Source organism: Actinia tenebrosa, unplaced genomic scaffold, assembly GCF_029948245.1.
Source record: "Actinia tenebrosa isolate PJP-AT-01 unplaced genomic scaffold, QUT_ActTen_1.0 PGA_scaffold0__85_contigs__length_37466705, whole genome shotgun sequence".
Lineage (NCBI taxonomy): Eukaryota > Metazoa > Cnidaria > Anthozoa > Actiniaria > Actiniidae > Actinia > Actinia tenebrosa.
In genome coordinates, this window is record NW_028292569.1 from 7,512,432 (window position 1) to 7,533,102 (window position 20,671).

A 20,671-nucleotide genomic window follows, 5' to 3' on the forward strand; every position below is an offset into this window, starting at 1 on the left:
CTGAACTTTAACTAACAACTGACAAATAAGCAAAAAAAATTAACTTACAAATAAGCGCATTGGGTTGCCTGTGTTATTGACACTCGTTCCAGTTCTTGAAAGGCGTTCACGTTCTTTTGTGTCCTTTTGTTTACATCGTGCGATGGTCTGCCATTACTGGCGCTTAAAAGGCTCTTGTCCACCAAAGAACACAAGGTAAGCCTTGATTTTTTAGATCTTTGCCACATTTATTGGCTTCTTTGCTTCTTTCTTGATTTGTTTTCCCGCAGAAAGGATTATATAACGCACGCTTTTTACCAAATCCTGTAGTATTCCGACTATATCTATGTATAAGATAGAGGTTAAAAAATGTGAAGCCATGCAGCAAAATAGCCCCTGTACATTTGAATATGATAAAAACACACGTTGTAAATGGGAATTTCTCCCCATAAAAAAAACGTTTAACGTTTCAATGACTAAAATATAGAACACAAAGTTTATGTCGGTTATTAGATTTCATCCGTTCCCTCAAATGGGTTTTACAAAGTGTAACATTCATAAACTATACTTATAATTTTTACTATAAAATACTCTAAAAATAATTTTAGATTAATTGATATTAATCATAGTGAGGTGTTATCATCCAAAATGTTCAGTTATATTTTAGTGAGAAAATCTGTTTATCCATTCAGAAAATTTACCAAGAGCTGACACTGTAATAATATGATAGTGGAATGTGCAATGTGCAATCTAGAGATGCATATATCTCCCCTCTATTTTAGTAAATTACTAACAATCCCACTTTTCCTAAACGGGCAATGTATAGATCAGATTACAGTCAAACCACTTCAAGCATGAACATGTAGAGGTCATTAATGACTTTATTTTTGGATTCTTGATTTCATTATTTGATTCGAACATTCACTATTGAAAGCAAATCTTCAATATTAAAAAAATAATAGTTTGAAAAATTCGATTAACTTGGCTTGTAGGCTCTTGTTTATAGCGCAAACAGAAGGTAAGTCATTAATATTACATATTCCTTGCACAAAAAATTGCTCTTGCATTTCAGCTGCGTATATGCTAGACTTTTGTATATACTAGGCTTTGAAGACTTTGTTTCAATAATGAATGTTCGAATCGAATAATGAAATCAAGAATCCAAAAATAAAGTCATTAATGACCTCTACCTGTTCATACTTGAGGTGGTTTGACTGTAAACAGGAATGGGGTAACTTTGATAGAGCACATGGGGACACCATTCTTATTTTCCTCTCCTCACCCAAAACACACCACAAAACATACATGCACACCACATCACACTCCACTATATTATATATGATGCTTCACAAAACACAGGATGCTAATATTGCACAAGAGACACCTCGTACAATGCACTACAGTATATGGCACCAAATACACTGCACTATGCTACACGTATATACACTACACTATAAACTAAACTGCATTACTCTACACTATATACTACACTAAACTACACTTCACTACACTATAAACTATACTACATTACCCTAGTATACACTACAGTATACATTACACTACACCACATCTATACACTACACAAAACTACACTTCACTACACTGTAAACTATTCTACACAACATAGTACTATACACTACACTATACACTACACTTAACATTACACTACAACACATCCATACACTATACCACACCAGATCCAATCGGTTAGGCATTGGACTATTGTGTGGGAAGTCATGGATTCAAGCCTTGGCTGGATCTACACTCAGGGTCTAAGCTGAGTAGAAAGTGCTGCCTTTGCTCTGAAAAAATCTGCAAATGGTTAGACCATCGGCTTGGAAGACTTTGTAAAGTAGCAAACACACAACTTTGTCAGTGCTGTTTCAAGTGTCACTCTTTCTTAATAAATTCACCTTTTTGGCGCTAGCCGACACATGGTATGAATTGTGTTGGATTGTGTTATGGTCACCAAGAAGTTTGGACATTCTCGGATTTCAGTACAAATGTACCTATTTACTTGGTTTGTTTTAGTTCTCTAAATACAAGTAAAATATCATTTTTCTAACTTGATTGAAACTTTTCTTATTGCTGTTAAGGCTAGAGCTAACTAAAGAAATTTATTTAAATTTTCTCTTTAATCTCTCAGTGAATTTGTATGGGAATGCGAGAACGATGTCCAAACTTTTTGGTGGCCGTAACACAATCCAACAAAGGGTTTATGATATGATGGCTATCGCCGAAAAGGTGAATTTGATTATTATCATTATTAGTATATGTAATAGGACTCTATGCTGTCCAATTAAGAAATAATTGGACGAGAAAAATTCCAAGGACTGACAAAATTGGATGAGGCCCTAGAGGCCGAGTCCAATTTGGCAGTCAGAGGAATTTTTCGAGTCTAGTTATTTCTTGATTGGGGAGCATGAAATCCCATTACCTATTAATTATATAGCTGCCTAATTAATCCCATATCAACAAAACCTGTCCAATTAAGAAAATAATTGGACAGTTACCTATATGGGATTAATGAAAAGCTGTATTATTATTATTATTATTATTACTACACTACATTCTGCTAATATAAATTATATTCCCTTTCTTAATTAAACGATTTCTGTTTCTATTTTTGTCTGAGCATTAATGGTTAATGTTATATATTTTTCATGATTAATAAATTTCTCCATTTCTTTTTACAGACAGGTTAACCAGATTATGTTTTGTTGTATGTGATTAATGACCCTGGAGACCAAGTCCAAACTTTTTAAGCAAAAATGGAGAAAAGTTGGTATTCATTTAAGACCAAAGGTGGCATAACTTTATTTTACTACAACTCTGATTCAGGAGAACACAGATGGGCAAGCAGCTTTGAACCTTTACAGGTGATGAGAAATAACTTTTAATATTATGTACTAAGCCACAGAAACAGCAAATCAAACCGAAAAGAGAGATATAGTTTAGTCAATGCCCCCAATAATTTTGCCACAATATTTTGAATTACTTGTTCGCAGTTTAAAATATCAATAGCCAATGCAATAAATATGTTGTAAATGCCCCTCAAAACACTTAGTAGAAATTGAAATTCAAAGGGTGACAGTTTAAAACTTTTTGGGTGTGGCCTGCCCCTGAATCCCTCCAGGTGTTCCTGTCTTTGGCTGTTTTAGCCCCCCATTAAAAATCATTCTCAGTGGCCCCTGCCATTATTGCTGGATGCTAATAAGTGAAACGTTTACATGTATCAGTAATTCGAATGAGATTTTCCATACATTTTTATGTAGCTTTTTTCCTTTTATCTTCCACCATGTGGGTGCTGTTGAATTGAAGAATATCATTGGGAGGGGTATGGCAAAGTTTTTAAGCCTCTTCTCTCATGACAATATCAGGATGATAGGAATTATCTCTCCTAGTTCAATGCCTCTGCTTTGCCCTGCTCATCCTCATGGTAAAAAATAAATAAGGGAACTTTTTTGATGGACTGGTGTAGTGTCCATCAAGGCTGCATGCTTATTGGCAGTTAAGTCTAAGATATAAGGTTAAATCACAAAATTATTATAATTAAAAAATGGAAAGTATATTTTTACTGATTTCTTAATTCATTCATATTTAGGAATCATTTTTAGATTTTTTTTTTTTTTTTTTTTTGGAACTCAAAAAAGAGAGACAAAGCAAAATTGACTTGTAATGACAACAAATTCTAGCCATCTTAAACAGAATGCTGGAATCCTTAACTATGAAAGAGCCCTGCACATACTTTGCCGAAGCATTATTGTTTGGTCTACCATTTACTTATCTATGCTAAAATACAGGCCACTTTGGCTGAAATTGAATTTTAATTCTTTATTTTAGCTTGATTTTGGGACCTTTTTTTGTTGAAGGTCTTCCTAAGATCAAGTAGTCAATGCCGGGCAACTGAATTACTACTAGAGTGGTTTTCATAAACCTGTGAAATACACTTTAACATATTTAATACTATTACACTCTAATTCTTTTGTTTTCTATTGTACTTATCTGACTATTACACTCTAATTAGTACACTTTGTTTCATGGGTTTATGAAAATTACGCTAACTAAGCAATCATAACAGAATTACTGTCTACTGATGATGTCTCTTATACAAGAATTTTTTTCCCCCAGGAAGAAAGTATAGAGTGATAATTTGAATAATAATAATATAGTATTGAAATTTTTGTGGAGACAGGGAGCTCTAGACAGATAATATTATCAAGTTCACGATGGGAAAAGAAAGAAATTTAATTTTAAATGCCAGAATTTTCCCAGTTATTAAAAAATCATACCCCTCCCAATGATATTCTTCAATTCACCAGCACCCACATGGTGGTTGATTAAAGGGAAAAAAGCTACATAAAAATGTATGGAAAATCTCATTTGAATTACTGGTAAATGTATTAATGTCATTCATATAATAAAGACTTTCACTTATTAGCATCCAGCAATGGCAGGGGCCGCTAAGAATAACTTTGATTGGGGGCTAAAACAGCCAAGAATTTGTGGTCTCAAAAGGATGGCGGGAAGGAGGATTGTATCACCTTGTGTAAGGAAGCCAAGAAGAAAGACGCATATGGAAGAGTATATGTGCTTCCATCGTCACTTTTGTATCCTCGTTCTTCGTCAAATCTATTAAATGAATATTTCTCTATAATAGCTTTTAATATCTTGATAATGTTTTGGTTGGTAAAGGTGGTGTAGCGGTAGAGCTTTTCCTACTGTATATGAGTCCTACCAGTTGGGTTGCTGTTTTGATTCCTGCCGCTGCCAGTATTTGAGTTTGTTTGATTTGTTGTTCTCTCCCTTGCTAAGAGGGTTTTTTTTCACAATATGGTAGTGGTAGTGATTGTCGTACAAGTAAATATTAACCTCTGATTTTCAGAGATATTTATTTTAAATCAGTCGGTAATGCATGCACATTTGTTTTTTGATCTTGTTTTAGTGCACGAAAGTTCAACCAGAAGAAGTGCCACTCATAAAGATGTGTAAAAACGGCTACAAGATGCCGAAGAAAAAACAGAAAACTTATAAATCAACAGGAACAGAAACAGAGGAGTATATCCTGGTACAATATACTACGAGTAAGTCTGTTAGAGATATAGGCATCAATGCTGTTGCAAGGAACGTTTTCAGCTCGTTTGATGATGATGATGACATAGCTGAACCTGTTTCTCGGAGTTTTTTTGCTTCATCAACAAGAAGCCCCTTTGCTTCAGACCAACCACTTTCCAAAACGCAAGAAATTGTTGAACAAGTGCCGGATATTGGTCCAAACGAGGGATCCCTTGTCGATAACCTGTTTGCAATGGAGTTCTCGTCAGCTCTTTCTACCGAGGACAAACTAAAAGGAGATTCGTGTAATAAGTTTAGGCAATTGCAAAAGTCTGCAGGTGAACCAGAAAATAGGTTGCCATCGGTGCTTCAACGCGTTGATTCACTTGTGGTGTCAGAATCTATTCAAGTGCCGACTTTTTCTGGATATTCTTATTCAACGAACGAGGAAGGTGTAGAAAATGAAGTAGTTAATGCAGATAGGATAGAAAATGAAAATGACTCACCAAAGGGGTGCTATTTAGGACTGAGAGTTGGAAAAGAAGGAAGAATATACGTAAAATCCGAACCTGATGATGAACAACTCGAGCAAGAAATTAAAGACGAAACCAATTGCAAAATAAAACAAGAAATATGCCAAGATGATGATGATGGTGGTGGTGATGATGGTGATGGTGATGGTGATGGTGATGTGGCAAAGTTCAGTATTTTAGATTTTCTTCCAGATCATCCTGCCAATGAAGATGGCGGCAGCAACAGCAAGAGATACCCGATTAAATGCGATAAATGCGACAAATCATTCAAAAAAGTGTCGCATTTGAAACGTCACATGTTAATTCATACGAACAGCAAGCCTTACTCGTGTAAAATCTGTAGCAAGAGCTTTCGAGAAGCGAATTGCCTGAAGAAGCACATCCGAATCCATACTGGTGAAAAACCTTACAATTGTTCGATTTGTGACAAAGCGTTTTCTCAGTCACAGAACCTGAACAAACATATGAATATTCACACGGGAAATAAACCCCACAAGTGCAAAGCATGTGGAAAAGCATTTTCGCAGCATAGTCACTTGGCAAGACACAAACTCATTCATACGGGAGAAAAGCCGCATCAATGTACTAAATGTGGAAAGGCGTATAGAACATCTAGCCATCTTGTACGACATCAGAAATCTAGTAATCATTAGGAAGAAATTAATAAAGGGCTGATTTTGAAAAATATGAGAGGATATGGGGTACAATACATCTTAGTATTGGAAGCAAAGGGCTTATCTTTGAAAGGCGTTCGCGTCATTTTACTTGCATGCCATCTTCACTAGAAGCAAGCAGCTTGGGCAATATAGGATACTGGAAGGTGGTCATCTTATTGGAAGCAAAAGTCTTGCCTTTGCCCGGGAAGGAGTTTGAGTCATCTTGCATGCCATCTTCATTGGAAACAAAGTGCTTGCCTTTGGAAGGAGATCGCAGGGTGATGAATTAAGACATCTGGTCATCTTGCATGCCATCTTCATTGGAAACAAAGTGCTTGCCTTTGGAAGGAGATCGCAGGGTGATGAATTAAAACATCTGGTCATCTTGCATGCCATCTTCACTGGAAACAAAGTGCTTGCCTTTGGAAGGAGATCGCAGGGTGATGAATTAAGACATCTGGTCATCTTGCATGCCATCTTTATTGGAAACAAAGTGCTTGCCTTTGGAAGGAGATCGCAGGGCGATGAATTAAGACATCTGGTCATCTTGCATGCCATCTTCATTGGAAACAAAGTGTTTGCCTTTGGAAGGAGATCGCAGGTCGATGAATTAAGACATCTGGTCATCTTGCATGCCATCGTCATTGGAAACAAAGTGTTTGCCTTTGGAAGGAGATCGCAGGTCGATGAATTAAGACATCTGGTCATCTTGCATGCCATCGTCATTGGAAACAAAGTGTTTGCCTTTGGAAGGAGATCGCAGGTCGATGAATTAAGACATCTGGTCATCTTGCATGCCATGTTCATTGGAAACAAAGTTCTTGCCTTTGGAAGGAGATTGCATAGCGATGGCGAAAGTGGGAATTAAGAGAACCGCCTTGCCGGACAAAAAGGCCACAATCCAGCTTAAAAATGCTAGACTTTTGTATCCTTAATGATTTTATCTCAGATGAAGTGATTATAATGAATTATACAAATAACAATTTTTAAAGTTTATTCCTAATCAGTGTCAATCAGGGACAATGAAAAAGAGCATGCCACATGATTGTATAAGAAGCTTATTGAGAAAAAAGTGATATTGAAGGGAATCAGAGAAGTGGCCTAAAATGGGTTAGTATTACAAGGTATATCTATTAACCTTTCAACCTTTTCGACAAAGAAATTATAATGAAGGGAAAGACATTGTCTGAAATGGGTAATGTAAGGAACTTAATTTTTGCGAAGAATAGAATAACAATGTTTGCAAGTATTCGATCGAATATTAGCGGTTCCGTGGTTGGGTTGAATTTGCATCGCAGTGCATTGTGGGGTTGTTATAGAGGAAATATTTCCAAGATGGCGTCTATTTTGTCCCCTAAAACAGTTCCACAATGCACTGCAATGAACTCGACCCAGTTTTTTTCCTCGACCTCACGGAATGCCTAACGGAGTGGGGATAGTCTTGTTGATCAACTGGGCCGGGTTGTTCAAAGCTGGATTAGCGCTATTCCAGGATTAACTCTATAGGTCTTATTAAGAGTTAACCCAGGATTAGCACTAATCGGGCTTTGAACAACTGGGCCCTGAATAAGTAATCGCATGCGTGACGACATCCGAAATTTAAAAGATATCAAGCGGCAACGGCCAAACTTAAAATGAGATCAATATCTACAATTCGACTGGTATAAAAACAGTTAAAACGTCGAGAGATCTTCTGATCTAAGGAAACGCGTTTGTTTATCACATATCCACTAACGGTAGTCAATAGTAAGAATTATAGGAACAAACTAAAACCTCACTGAAAAAAATAAGGTATTGATGAACGAAAAAGTAACTGAGTTACGAAAAAGTGAAGCGCAAACCAACAATTGTTAAACAAAAGAAGACATAGAATCAGCTTAGCAGATGACAAACCCCATGCTATGATACCAATGGCTCTTAAGTTTTGAGAGTCAATATTTACAGAATGAGAAAGCCAGAGCATTAAGGTCCAATCACTTTGCAGGTAAGCGAGAAGTCTAAGTCAATAGTTCAGAAAACTAGATCTTGTCGGTTTCCACAATTTATAATCAATGCTCATTCATGTTTTGTGTTTTCAACATCGGCCTTGGTACTGATTAACAGGGATAGGTGGACGACTGCAGCACGTACCCGAAGTAAAACGAGACATTTCCTGAAACATGAGGAGTTTATAAGGTAAAATCCTTCCACTGTTGAATTCCATAAAATTTATTTATTTTTTGCACAGCTGTGAAAATTGAATTCATTTGGAATACACTACAAAAAGTAATCGAAATAAGAAAATCGCGAACAGTTTTTTCCCTGAACATAGTATCAGATAAATTACCGTTAAGCTGCCAAGCAACTAAAAGAAATTTATAGTTTAATCATATTTTTATAGAACTTGAAATATTTTAGGTCTGATAAACAAAAAAGGAGATGAGAAATGTTTGTTTTTCCGACATCAAAGAGTTCATGTTATTTTTTAAGAAAAAAATATTATATCGTTTAGTTAAAATAAATATTGGAGCTTTTGAAGCTTCGAACTTTTATTGATCCATCTTCGCTTGCGTTATTCGTTAAAAGCCGAGAAAAAATCCGTTAACTTACGATGTTATAAAATTTGTTTACTTTAACTCGGCCGATTATGTCTCAGTAGGACATCGGGAGCCGCTTCTCCTGAAAAAAATCGAGTTTTCCATTGAGAAACAAATAGAGTTGTGTTTATGAAAACACTTTAGGTCTTTTTTTGCAGCTCAAATCTAAAACATGCATGTTGAATGATAATTTGATAAAATAGCTAAAATGTCTTGTAATCTAGAGTACGAGCAGCTGTTTCAAAAATATTACTTGCTAATACTTAACAAGTACACTATACTACACATCATAAGTACCGGAAAAACAATATACGAGTCTATACTAGCTTGAACGAAGCGACCCAGGTTAAAACAACTTCCTTAGGAAGTCGAAGGTGAAATACACCCGTCCAAAGATCCAATATCCAATATATGTGAAAGCAAATACCCTTTACTTCCTTGTTTATTTTTACCTCCAGTCTTTTAAAACGCTATGAGTTTTTATCCGTGAGTTAATGATTTTTTAAATTAATAAAAAAAAGGGATTATTATAGCCGGCTCAGTGGAAAAAAACATGTTGAAACCAGTAAAAATGTGAAGTTTGAGGGAATTGCGTTTAAAACTCGCCGTGAGACTCAGTTTGAAAAGCGTGGAGGCAAGTGATGCCTTCAACTAATGTTTTCATGCAAAATTTCAATTTTTGAACTAACATAAAACTTCACATTCTTAGCAATTTTAACAAGCTCTTTCCAGTTATGCTAACTATTCATTCTGCCTTGTCTGTAAGTTTTGGAGACCCTTAGAATGACGTATTATGGAGAGGTTAAGATTCTCGTTTACGGCAAACGTGAAACGTCAGTTGACCATTAAAAAGTTCTTTAAAATTAGTGAAAAGGAATCGCAAAAATCTCCAAGTGGTAGATAAACAAAAAAATATTACTTGTCTTTGTCGAGAAGGTTTACAAAAGGTAAAGCTAAATGTAGGAAAACGGTGAAAACGTGGTCACGTTTGCCGTTTGCGGGAAGGAAAAACGGGAATCTTAATCTACCTATCATGTACTTATTTACTGATTGGGAGGGCCGTACGGGAAAATATTTGGCTCGAGGTGATGCCGTACGGACCGAGCGCAGCGATGTCCGTACAAATGACCGAGAGCCAAATATTTTCTCGTAAGGCCCGACCTAACTCAGTCAATAAGCATTTTATCATATGACCCTGAATAAAAAAGATTTTTTAAAAGTTGCAAATTATGTCAATACGGTCGCAGGTTTCGAGCAGGGCCCTGCTCGCTCAAAGCCGTACGGCCCTGCTCACGCCATTTTTCCGAAGGTTTTTTTAAGAGAGCGCGCCCAGGCAGATACGGGTAAAATGATAAAAAAGCTTATTGACTGTTGCTGTTATTCATAAACATCCAACTAGTGTTCTTTATTGCTACCCTTCGAACAGAGGTTTGTGTCTCTATTTTATTTTATTTCTTTTTTATTCTATTTTACGTGCTCCACTGTCAAGATCTCCGTTTCAATATCTGTCGTCTCTATTTTCAAAATCTCGTCAAGCTATAATAGCGCGATTGAAGTGCTTTAGAATTATATAGAGACCCGACCAATGACATGCTAGATATCATGTTCATGAATTTATGACTCCAATTTTTACCTCGAATTGTAATTATTTCTGACTAAAATCGGATAAAAAAATAAACAACTAGGCCGGATGTTATCGTCTACAGCTGTTCTGCTAATTCAATTTTACGCCGGCGCTTTCGCTACTTATATTTTTTCATAATTGTTAAAAAAATATGAATCGCTAACGTAGATATGTCAATGAAAACAATGGTGTGAAATTAGACGGCCAGATTGGTGATATCGATAAGGTTTCGAGCTTAACAAATATTGAGTAATTTATAATCGATAGAACTGAGGATCAAGAATATTCTGTTATGAACTAAAAAGAGCCTTAGGAAGACGGCGAGAAAGGTAAGATTCACTGGAATAATATGAAGCAGAAATGTAAGTGGTGCGAGAATGAAAACGGGAACCATTGGCCAAGCATGTCAGTTCGCGGCTTGATATGACAAATGCAACCGCCAACGGTCGGCCATCTTGGTTAAATTCGATCGAAGTGGCGGCTATGAAAACTAATGCCTCATTTTTGGTCATTTATTTCGTAATAATGCATGTAGTTAACGCCCAGAAACAAACACTGAAAAACTTTCTCAAGACGGACCTGTAGGTTGAATGAATTCTGGAAGTCAAATGCGGAAAACTTTTACTTTAAGCCTAGAGTGCAAGGAAAGTTTCACAATAACAATAATAATAGTAATAATAATAATAATAATAAATAGGACGTACTTGATGAGCGCATTTAAAAATCTCCATGCGCTTACAAAATCTAAAACAACAAAACCAAGAAAAAATAAATGAACTATATCTAGGTAAGATGTTAATGTTCATGAATCAGATGGCGATGAGACGGACGGGGCTAGCTTGACATGAGTTCCAGAGTTTGGGTGCAGCGAAGGAAAATGCTTGTGGCCAATTTTCGCACGTACGATTAGTCGAATAGGTAACGATAGCAGATAGTTTGGGTTAATTTATTTACTGAAAACGAATAGCATTTCCTTCCTCTACTACGAATGACCACGTCCTTACGAAAATAACACTTTTTCAACTGCGCAATAACTGGCAATATGTTTAGTATAAATTATATGACAAATAGCACTAAAACGCTCTTAAAAACGATAATAAAATGTGCTGAAACGCACGTGCATGCGCAAACGTTTTTCACTCGTACCAAGCCCAGCTGCTTACTTTATATGCACAAGAAGTCGTCATATTTTGTTTGACCTGTCATCTGTTTTTGCTTGTGCATTTTATTTTATTCTATTTTATTTTATTTTATTGCCTTTCTGGAAAATATTCATTTAACCTAAGTGTATATTGTAATGTTCTTTCCCCGATTTCAAACCACGAGGCATTCCCTAGAATATGATGGCTTCGTTTGAGGACATTCATTAGGCAAATGGTACGTCAGTTAATAGCATAATTCAATAATTGATTTTACATGTCATACCATGAAAGATTGAAGTGAATGACTAACCTGACGTGAAAGTCATAAACGTACTGCAAGTATATTTATAACTTACTGAAAGTATATAGCCCAATGAGGCCACGGTGACATGGAATTCAAAGAATATTTGAATACAATTGACATGATCTAAACAATACATCTTAGCTACCTTCTACTCAGTATTCATTTGCAATAAGCTTTTATTAGATAGTTTAAAATTAGTCATCAAGGTAAAAATAACTACCATAGATGGAAGAAAGGCGTGTAAAATCAGTGAAACTGTGAAGTTTGAATTATATAAGCCGCGAAGTTATCATGATATGATTTTTGAAATTGCGAACTTTGCTGGAGGCAATAAGAGATGTCCTGAACATCAAATGTTTTTATGGTTTTTGAAAATTAATGCTTTTGTGATTTTTCAAACTTACTTCCTTCAAACTTCGCAGCTTTACTAATTTTACACGCTCTTTTCCAGCTATTGAATTATTCTTAGGTCCTGCGTGTTTTGGAATTACATGATAAAAGCTTATTATTTGTCTAAAAAGTTTCTTTGGGCTAAGAATTTATAGACAAAAAGAATAACTAGAAGTTTCTTGAGTAGATATTTCGGACGATATCCATCGTCCATCATCATGACTCTATAAGTGTTACATTACAGTGAATACTTTAGCCCTAGGGACTAATACGTATTAATGAAGTACTGTAAACCCTAGGGACTAATACGTATTAATGAAGTACTGTAAACCCTAGGGACTAATACGTATTAATGAAGTACTGTAAACCCTAGGGACTAATACGTATTAATGAAGTACTGTAAACCCTAGGGACTAATACGTATTAATGAAGTACTGTAAACCCTAGGGACTAATACGTATTAATGAAGTACTGTAAACCCTAGGGACTAATATGCGTACATAGATATTGTTCAATTTAATAGTCCTTGTTCGTTTAAGTCTGGTTTTTGTTCTTTAATTAGGATGGCGTCAACTATTTTTCGTTTTTGTTGCCAAGGATAATTTTCAGCAGGTACTTGGAAGTCGTCCTGCATGATCAACATGTTCGTGGTTGTTGGTTTCACTGTGTTGAAAGAGAGTAGATTTCTTGTCCCTCTTCTAGCCGTCTCCCCGATATATGTTGAAGAACACTTTGGTTCTGGGCATGTAGCTTTATATATGAGGTGGTGCTTATGCTTAAGGTGTGGTTTATCTTATCATTTGTTCTTTTGATTAGATACCATGGCGTTCCAGGCATTACTTATGGTTTTGATGAGCATGATTCTGATAGGATGTACCGCAGACCAGAATGACTGTCGTAGTGTCCAGTCTATTGGAAATCGCATTCTTCTGGGACACGTGACGAAAACAATGACAGGGAAAAGTTTTGAGAGCTGCACCATCGACTGTGAAAAAGAATCGGATTGCTTTAGCATCAACTACCTCACCGTGACAGCTACTTGTCAAATGAATAACACGACCGTTAAATGGTTTCCCGCGGACTTTATTCCGTGGACAGGTGCTTTGTATATGGACAGTCTAGTGCGACAGTATGAATCCAACCCGTGTAATGACAGGACCTCTCCTTGTGATGGTCTATGTGTTCCTGTGCCAGGACAACTTCCACGAACTATTTGCTTGTGTTTAAAAACCCCAGTTTCAAACTGCCAACCAGATAGTAAGTAAAGGGCAAATAATCGCTTATTTATCTCAACCTATTGCTGTCCGTATTCCTTAAAAGAGAGCTACTTAAATTTGAAAGCCACAAGCCACAAGCAAAACATATAAATAATATAACTGAAAAAAACGCAAGATCGCGTCCAAAGTACAGTCATGCGCCTTGGGTCTCCGCTAAAAAAGACAATATAAAGATTTTGCATCATGACGTGCCAGCAGCCATGTTAGATGGCAGGGCAATAGAAATCCCTTTACTCTCCCGCAGAAAAAATAACTCTAATTAAGGAAGAGACCTAAAAACCTCTGTTCGGAAACGCAAATTTAGACACACAGTACCAAGATTTTCTGTTCCATGATAAGAAAATTGATCCCCTATTTCTGCATTTCAGCTCGTAAACCATCCGCTCTCGGAATGGAAAATGGCGTAATCCAGAACGAACAAATAACGTCCTCAACTACTGCTGCAGCGAGTACAAACAACATGAGCAGGCTTAACTGTAACACAGGATCTTGGACACCAAACACTGATGACAAACTACAGTGGCTGCAAGTCAGCTTTGTGTCACAAACCAAGGTGTTCACGCAAATTGCTACTCAGGGACACGGTGTTAACTGGTGGTGGGTGACTCAATACGCTATTGATTTTAAGACAGAGGCTTCGCATTGGCAGAGCTATTCTGAAGATGGTAATACACTAAAGGTAAGTATATGTTTTACCCTCTAACGCCAATCTTCAGCCTATTTAAACTATAGACCCCTTGCATGTGATGTCAACAGCTCAATCTGGGGGACTGGAGAAAATTGGAACCTTTTCTTCCAAAGTACTGCAAGGGTTCTATAAACCTCTACCATTGGTAGCGATGTTTTCCCATTTCAGACCAAGTGTTTTCTCTTGAGAATAAGAGTTTTTGTTTGAGTTGTATCGATATTCATGTGTCTTCTTATGTGCAACCGTTAAACAAAGAAATAGTACTTTAGGGAATGACACGTGGTCTGAAATGGGAAAACATTACGTCCAAGCCGAAATGGTGTATTAAACCCCGTACCTATTTATTCAGTATTCGTTCGCAATTTACAATGGACTAAACCGATTAGACCACTGGTAGATAAGTCATAAGTCTGTCGTTATCATTACAAAACAGGACATTCGTTTGAAGGCCATTACTGACAGTGTGATTCTTTGTTAGATAGAGTTTCGACAAACAAAATTTCCTATACTGACAAAGAAATGAGATTCGACAATCGGTACTAATTTTGTTAATTTTTCTAATTTTAACTTTTTAGATCTTTATGGGAAACACCGACTTCACAGGTATTGTAAAGAACTCGTTCACTAAGCCGTTTATAGCTGACATCATCAAGATAAAACCCTTGGAATATGATGGACGTATTGCTCTCCGTATTGAACTTTATGGCTGTAGTGTAAACTGATTTACCAACCATATATGGCATCATCACTAGCCCGTCCACGGATGCCATTGAAATGGCTGCACATATTAATCTAATTCATATTGGTAACTCAGCTCGCTGCATGTAAATCACTTTCGAATTAATATCCAAGCGAGGTTTTTGACGTTCAGAAGAAAGCAAAATCATACTGAGCACTGAAGAGTTAGGATTCCATTACATTAAATACTTCATTTAACCGGTTGATCTTCTCGAAACTGAAACAATGGTTACTGGGTTTTCATCGCAAGGTCACAACTTTTGCACTGAACAGAAAACTATAGTAGGGCCTAGTACTGGACCAAGTGGGACGCCATAAAACAATTAAAGAAGCAGCGATAGTCTTGTCAGGACTCAGTGAAGAAAGCAGTCTCACATGGAGTATGTCCGCCGTTGATAGCAAGATATTGGTATCGATGGCGGCAAATACTGGCAGCATTATACTCAGCCTTATGGCTCTTCAGGCCAATAGTCCTCTTTTTATTGCATACCGCCAGCGTATTTCGTGACTACAGACTCATTTGTAAAGGTTCTGCCTCGTATATCGATCCCGTACCCAGAGCCCACGTTCCTTTTAGTCAGCACCGAGAAATGAGCTGGCTGACCTTTCATTGAATGATTTATTCTTAAAAATGAAGCAAAATCAATTGAATCCGTAGTCAGGGATCAAAGCGGTATTTGCCAATTGAAAAACGATACATTTGGTTTTCTGTTCTTCTTTTGGCTTCATTCATAGCCTGCAGACACACGGTGCAAGATTACACATTACTGGATTTTTGCAGCGTTTGCCCACACAGCCCCTGATTCAGGAGCAGATCCAGGATTTTTTCAAAGGGGGAGGGGGTTGTAGCATTGATTGAGGTGGTGGAGAGATATAGCAGACCAAAGGGTTAGGGAGACGATTATTTGCTGCAGGCGAGCATGGTTGTTTCAGGTCTCACACACGGCGTATAGAAAAAAAAGCGAGCGAAATGTGTTCGGCACCCCTGTTTTAATAAAACTCGCGATGCTGTTGGTCTTGTCATGAAAAAAATAATCTTTTGGTTCCCATATCAGAAATGAACAAGTTTTGCATTTTTGAACTCCTCATGTGTAGTTCTTTCAAATGCGCTAGTTAGAATTTTCCATTGAGGAGTATTTCGATTTTCCGTTAAAATTGATGACGTCATTGCCCCGCCAAAAATATCGAAATTCAAAAAGATAAAACGACAGATTTGTTAGATTTGATAAACTCTTCAATGTTACCAAGTTTCGAGAAATTTTAATGAAATACAAAAACGTTTTGCCGAAATGAGACATTTTTTAGCCCTTCTAGCCCGACGTTGTCCAAGCAAGCTGTGTATTCTTTATATTTTCAGGAAAGTTTGAAAGTTCGCACTCACTTCATATTGATTTTGTCTTCAATTTTGCTCACAATTCACAAACATGCTAGTTGTGATTTCCTTCCTTTTCGACAGACCTTTTGTGATTGACTTGTCATTTGGATAGGGTTGATTTGTTCCGGAGTCTTTACGCGTAACGGTTCTGAACATGGCTAATGAAGGCTGGGTATGTGATGCCATGTATCATCGCCAACTATTCCGGCCATGCGCCGCTCGCCAAGTCAGCGGATATCATGTATAAAATAAAAACCACAGGAAGCCCAAGCTCTCTCAGGCCCGGACTTAGAGAAACAAAACCTTTTGCTACGGTATTCCTGTGCTTTAATAGGTATCCTATTACAAACGATGGCAAACGAGAGCTGAGGATTCCACAGGCAGCCCAAACAAGGTTCCTGTGTATGGTTTATAAGGGAATGTATGGGAGTTATGATAAAGTTGCGAAAATAAAATGTTTCACTAAACGGCCTCAAATCGCGCTGAAACTTCGCCAGAAGACTAAACAAGGAAAAAGCAACGACTGCAACAAGTTTTGAAGCAAATTGTTGAGTGAAACATTTTATTTTCGCAACTTTATCATAACTCCCATACATTCCCTTATAAACCATACACAGGAACCTTGTTTGGGCTGCCTGTGGAATCCTCAGCTCTCGTTTGCCATCGTTTGTAATAGGATACCTATTAAAGCACAGGAATACCGTAGCAAAAGGTTTTGTTTCTCTAAGTCCGGGCCTGAGAGAGCTTGGGCTTCCTGTGGTTTTTATTTTATACATGATATCCGCTGACTTGGCGAGCGGCGCATGGCCGGAATAGTTGGCGATGATACATGGCATCACATACCCAGCCTTCATTAGCCATGTTCAGAACCGTTACGCGTAAAGACTCCGGAACAAATCAACCCTATCCAAATGACAAGTCAAGAGCGGATTTTGAAAAAACCCACTAAACGGCCTCAAATCGCACTGAAACTTCGCCAGAAGACTGAACAAAGTAAAAGCAACGACTGTAACAAGTTTTGAAGCAAATTGTTGAGTGAAACATTTTATTTTCGTAACTTTATCATAACTTCCATACATTCCCTTATAAACCATACACAGGAACCTTGTTTGGGCTGCCTGTGACAGTTACAGTTCAAAAATATTATTAGCGGACGTATCTCGATAGCAAAAAAAATATTATTGTAGTTGATGATACAAAAGGGGGAAGTTTCTTTGAGTTAAAATTGTCGCATGAGAATGGGTATTTTAGTGTGTGGTGATAGTGCGTTGTCTTTGATCGATGGTACTTAAATCTCTAACTCCTGTGTGTTAGTTATAGAGGCCGTAATCTGGTAGTCACGTCTTAGGGTTCGAATTACTAGCGTTCGGGTCCGAGGGAGATCGTGTTACCCCGTGTCTAGGCTCGGCAGTGTTTCGTACAGTAGCGTTGGTGCTGCATCTGTCATCGCTGTGTAAACACACTGCCACCCCACCTTTCAAAATAATTAGATTAAGCGAGCAGACGAGAGAACAATGGCAAGCAGGCTAGTAGCCTACCCCGGGGCTCTATATGGAACTTAAGGTGAATTTGATTAACCATATTAACTCTGGACGGTTCAATATTACTGACGTAAGGAGCATCGCGCGGTCACGTTGTTGTTGGTAATAGTACAAACAGAGTCAAGTACGGAACGACCGTTAAAGAAGTAACGCTCATAGGCCATTCAAACCGTTTGACCTTTGGAATGAAAACGTCTAGATTACAACAGCGAACGAAGGAACACGGACACAAGATAAGTCAAACAAGTATAACGTTAATTTAATTCAAATAATCGAAAGGAAAAAAAACTATAAAAATCCAACCACATTCGGTGTCCTAGTGCCCTTGCTATAAGTAAACAAAAAAGAAACAGACCCTGAAAGAGGACCATCAGCGATGAGCTATCTGATGCATGAAGACGTAGCTCATAATAATAGATTTATCCAGCTTAGTTGGAACCAGGATTTTAGAAAAATGAGCACTTGGCGATAAAAGGGTAGATCAAGCCTGCTAACTACTGCATATCGTAACTTCTCAGCTATCATATATCTCTCAGTTTCTGCGCTACATTGATTCGTTAGCAGAATGGCAAACATCGACTGATCATGACGATGACAACCACTAGTTTGTTCTTCTGGATATTTAGGATCACAATACTTTGTGGACCCTTTTGGTATGATGCAATCTTCAACAAGGCTACAAAGTATCGCCCATTTAAAAATAAACTTACGGATTTGCGGGGTGTTAAAAACAAAAAATCCGCCTGCTTGGGGAAGTTTAAGTTTCTTTTCGTTCAAGTTTTGCATTGGGAAATATTCAAACATCTTTGGATAGGTAGCAGATAATATGCTATGGCCAGCGGGATGCAAGTAAAAAAGAAATCCAGAGCTGCTGTTCACCATTCGTTCAAGTACTTTAGTGTATGGCTTTCTGATTTTCACGCTAGAATCCATCCACAATGCTCCTCCTTGCTCTGCCAGTATTTGCTGGATAATAAGCGGTTTCCATGCGTACGAGTTTAAGTTTCTAACATGTTTAGGATATACAGAGAAATCAAAATTTCTGTACTCGACGTAATCTATCCTCCTTAAAGTATAGACATCGTTCTGAGTGAGCCCTAGATCGTAAACAATCAGTTTTTTGTTGGGAACGAATCGGTGAAAGTTGTCAAGGTGTTTAAGAAGTTCATGAAGATGATTACTCGATACAGCGGTCACAGGCGCCATGGCTTCTATTAGTGAATCCATTGTCAATGTTTCATCTACTTTTTTCCCGCTTTCAAGTTGAGCCATGAGCTGCATGGCAAGATTGTAGGTATGAAAGGTGAGTTTGAACTTGATTCCTTTGACAGAAATGTTATGTGGATGGACATACTGTTGTATACCCATCTCCGTCATTTCTGGCTTTTCTAGAACTGCTGGAAAATCTATGTAGTAAAGCACGAAGTTAAATAACACAATAATGGCCATGCCAAAGCCAAAGACTTTCATCCTAATCCTCGATAGCCTTTTCATAGTTAATGATGACTTTATAGGGCTCCGAAATGCGTTTATAACCTAACATTCTCGTACCCTGAACCTGCGTTTGCTCTGGCCTGCGGCGACTTAATAGAATTCTTTGACTGGGCATGTGTGATGCTTTCCCCCGAGCGTGGAATCGGGCTGAAAAACCCAGCGGTTTTTCTAATCTAATTAAAATGAGTTATTGTAAGGGGTCTGAATATGCAAATGTCTCACTCACTCACTCACTCACTCACTCACTAAGATGTTAGCAGATCGATAATTAAACGTTCATCAATCGTCTTACATCATCCGATTACGAACTTTACACGAACCTTTCTTTCGGACTTTATATTAATCAAACACACAAGAACTTTTTATCCAAAAAAGGGTTTGACTAGCTATTTATATAAGAAGCTGGAATTCCATTTTTCGACGAGGATGTCTAGCACCAGGGCATGCTAGCACTGAGCATGCTCACACTAGAACATACCTTTACCTTGGGATAATTTATATCAGAACAATCACGGAAATATCGATGCAATTTGCATAAGATAAAATAGAGTAAAATTTAGGCTCCTAAAATAAAGAAGAATACTATAAACGACCATAAGAAGCATAAAATATGTTTAATTTTTTTAAAATGAGAACGAACTGCGCCTAACCCCCGATACAATACTTTCAATATTGATTTTACATAAAGTGAATAGTTGAATGGTAAATTATTTCTTCATTTGAATGTTGCGTTTTTACTAGTTATGAAGTATTATACTTTGAATATGTTACTGACTGTGACGTAACCAAGTCTTCTTGTGTATTATTAAAAAAAATAAATACTAAACACATTATGAGACATCAAATTTACGATAAACATTTTAGAGGAAACCTAAGTATGATGATAATGCTTTTCAAATACTTTTTGTGTCAACCAGTCAAAATTTGTATATTGAATGAAGCCTGGGGTGACCCCTTGGCATCCATTTTAAAGGTTTGTCGTTTTTCCTTTCATTGGTTTCGATAAGCATTAATGCCCATAAATGAAAAAAAAGTTGCCGGAATTCAATTTTTAAGAGGCTTGAACTTGAAGAACATATAGAAATTAGATCTCTTGAAAAACTTTGACCCGGTTTCTTCTCGATGATGTTGATCAGTGTGTTGGCTAAGATTGGCAGCAATACGCGAGGGAGAAAAAAGTTATTAAGGATTTTGTTTACGTATAAAATTCTAAGTGACCCCGTCGTCTAAGCACAGACAAAACCACAAGGTTGTGTTTGTGTGTATTTGCGCGCGTGTTTTTGAGGCTGATCCAGTTAT

At 37.3% G+C, this 20,671-nt stretch overlaps 3 protein-coding genes across 5 annotated transcripts; 2 read left to right on the forward strand and 1 right to left on the reverse strand.

The window, feature by feature from the left end:
* Positions 1-82: 82 nt before the first annotated feature.
* On the forward strand, positions 83-7,208 carry LOC116293920 (uncharacterized). Of its 2 annotated transcripts, XM_031701418.2 has the most exons (4): positions 86-195; positions 2,126-2,223; positions 2,676-2,858; positions 4,925-7,208. In XM_031701418.2, the coding sequence occupies exons 3-4, from the start codon at positions 2,751-2,753 to the stop codon at positions 6,218-6,220; spliced, it is 1,404 nt and encodes a 467-aa protein (XP_031557278.1). In that variant the 5' UTR covers positions 86-195; positions 2,126-2,223; positions 2,676-2,750; the 3' UTR covers positions 6,221-7,208. The 2 variants fall into 2 exon arrangements, with proteins under 2 accessions (XP_031557277.1, XP_031557278.1); XM_031701417.2 differs by lacking the exon at positions 2,126-2,223 and having other exon boundaries at positions 83-195.
* A 232-nt stretch (positions 7,209-7,440) lies between these two features.
* LOC116293921 (retinoschisin) lies at positions 7,441-16,808 on the forward strand. 2 transcript variants are annotated; one of them, XM_031701420.2, is made up of 4 exons: positions 7,441-8,398; positions 13,076-13,516; positions 13,905-14,215; positions 14,800-16,808. In XM_031701420.2, the coding sequence occupies exons 2-4, from the start codon at positions 13,081-13,083 to the stop codon at positions 14,944-14,946; spliced, it is 894 nt and encodes a 297-aa protein (XP_031557280.1). In that variant the 5' UTR covers positions 7,441-8,398; positions 13,076-13,080; the 3' UTR covers positions 14,947-16,808. The 2 variants fall into 2 exon arrangements, with proteins under 2 accessions (XP_031557280.1, XP_031557281.1); XM_031701421.2 differs by lacking the exon at positions 7,441-8,398 and adding an exon at positions 8,994-10,752.
* A 1,475-nt stretch (positions 16,809-18,283) lies between these two features.
* Positions 18,284-19,348, reverse strand: LOC148913374 (uncharacterized). The gene has a single exon (XM_089030426.1). It carries the CDS (start codon positions 19,346-19,348, stop codon positions 18,284-18,286), a length of 1,065 nt encoding a protein of 354 aa, XP_088886552.1.
* Between the last annotated feature and the right edge of the window lie 1,323 nt (positions 19,349-20,671).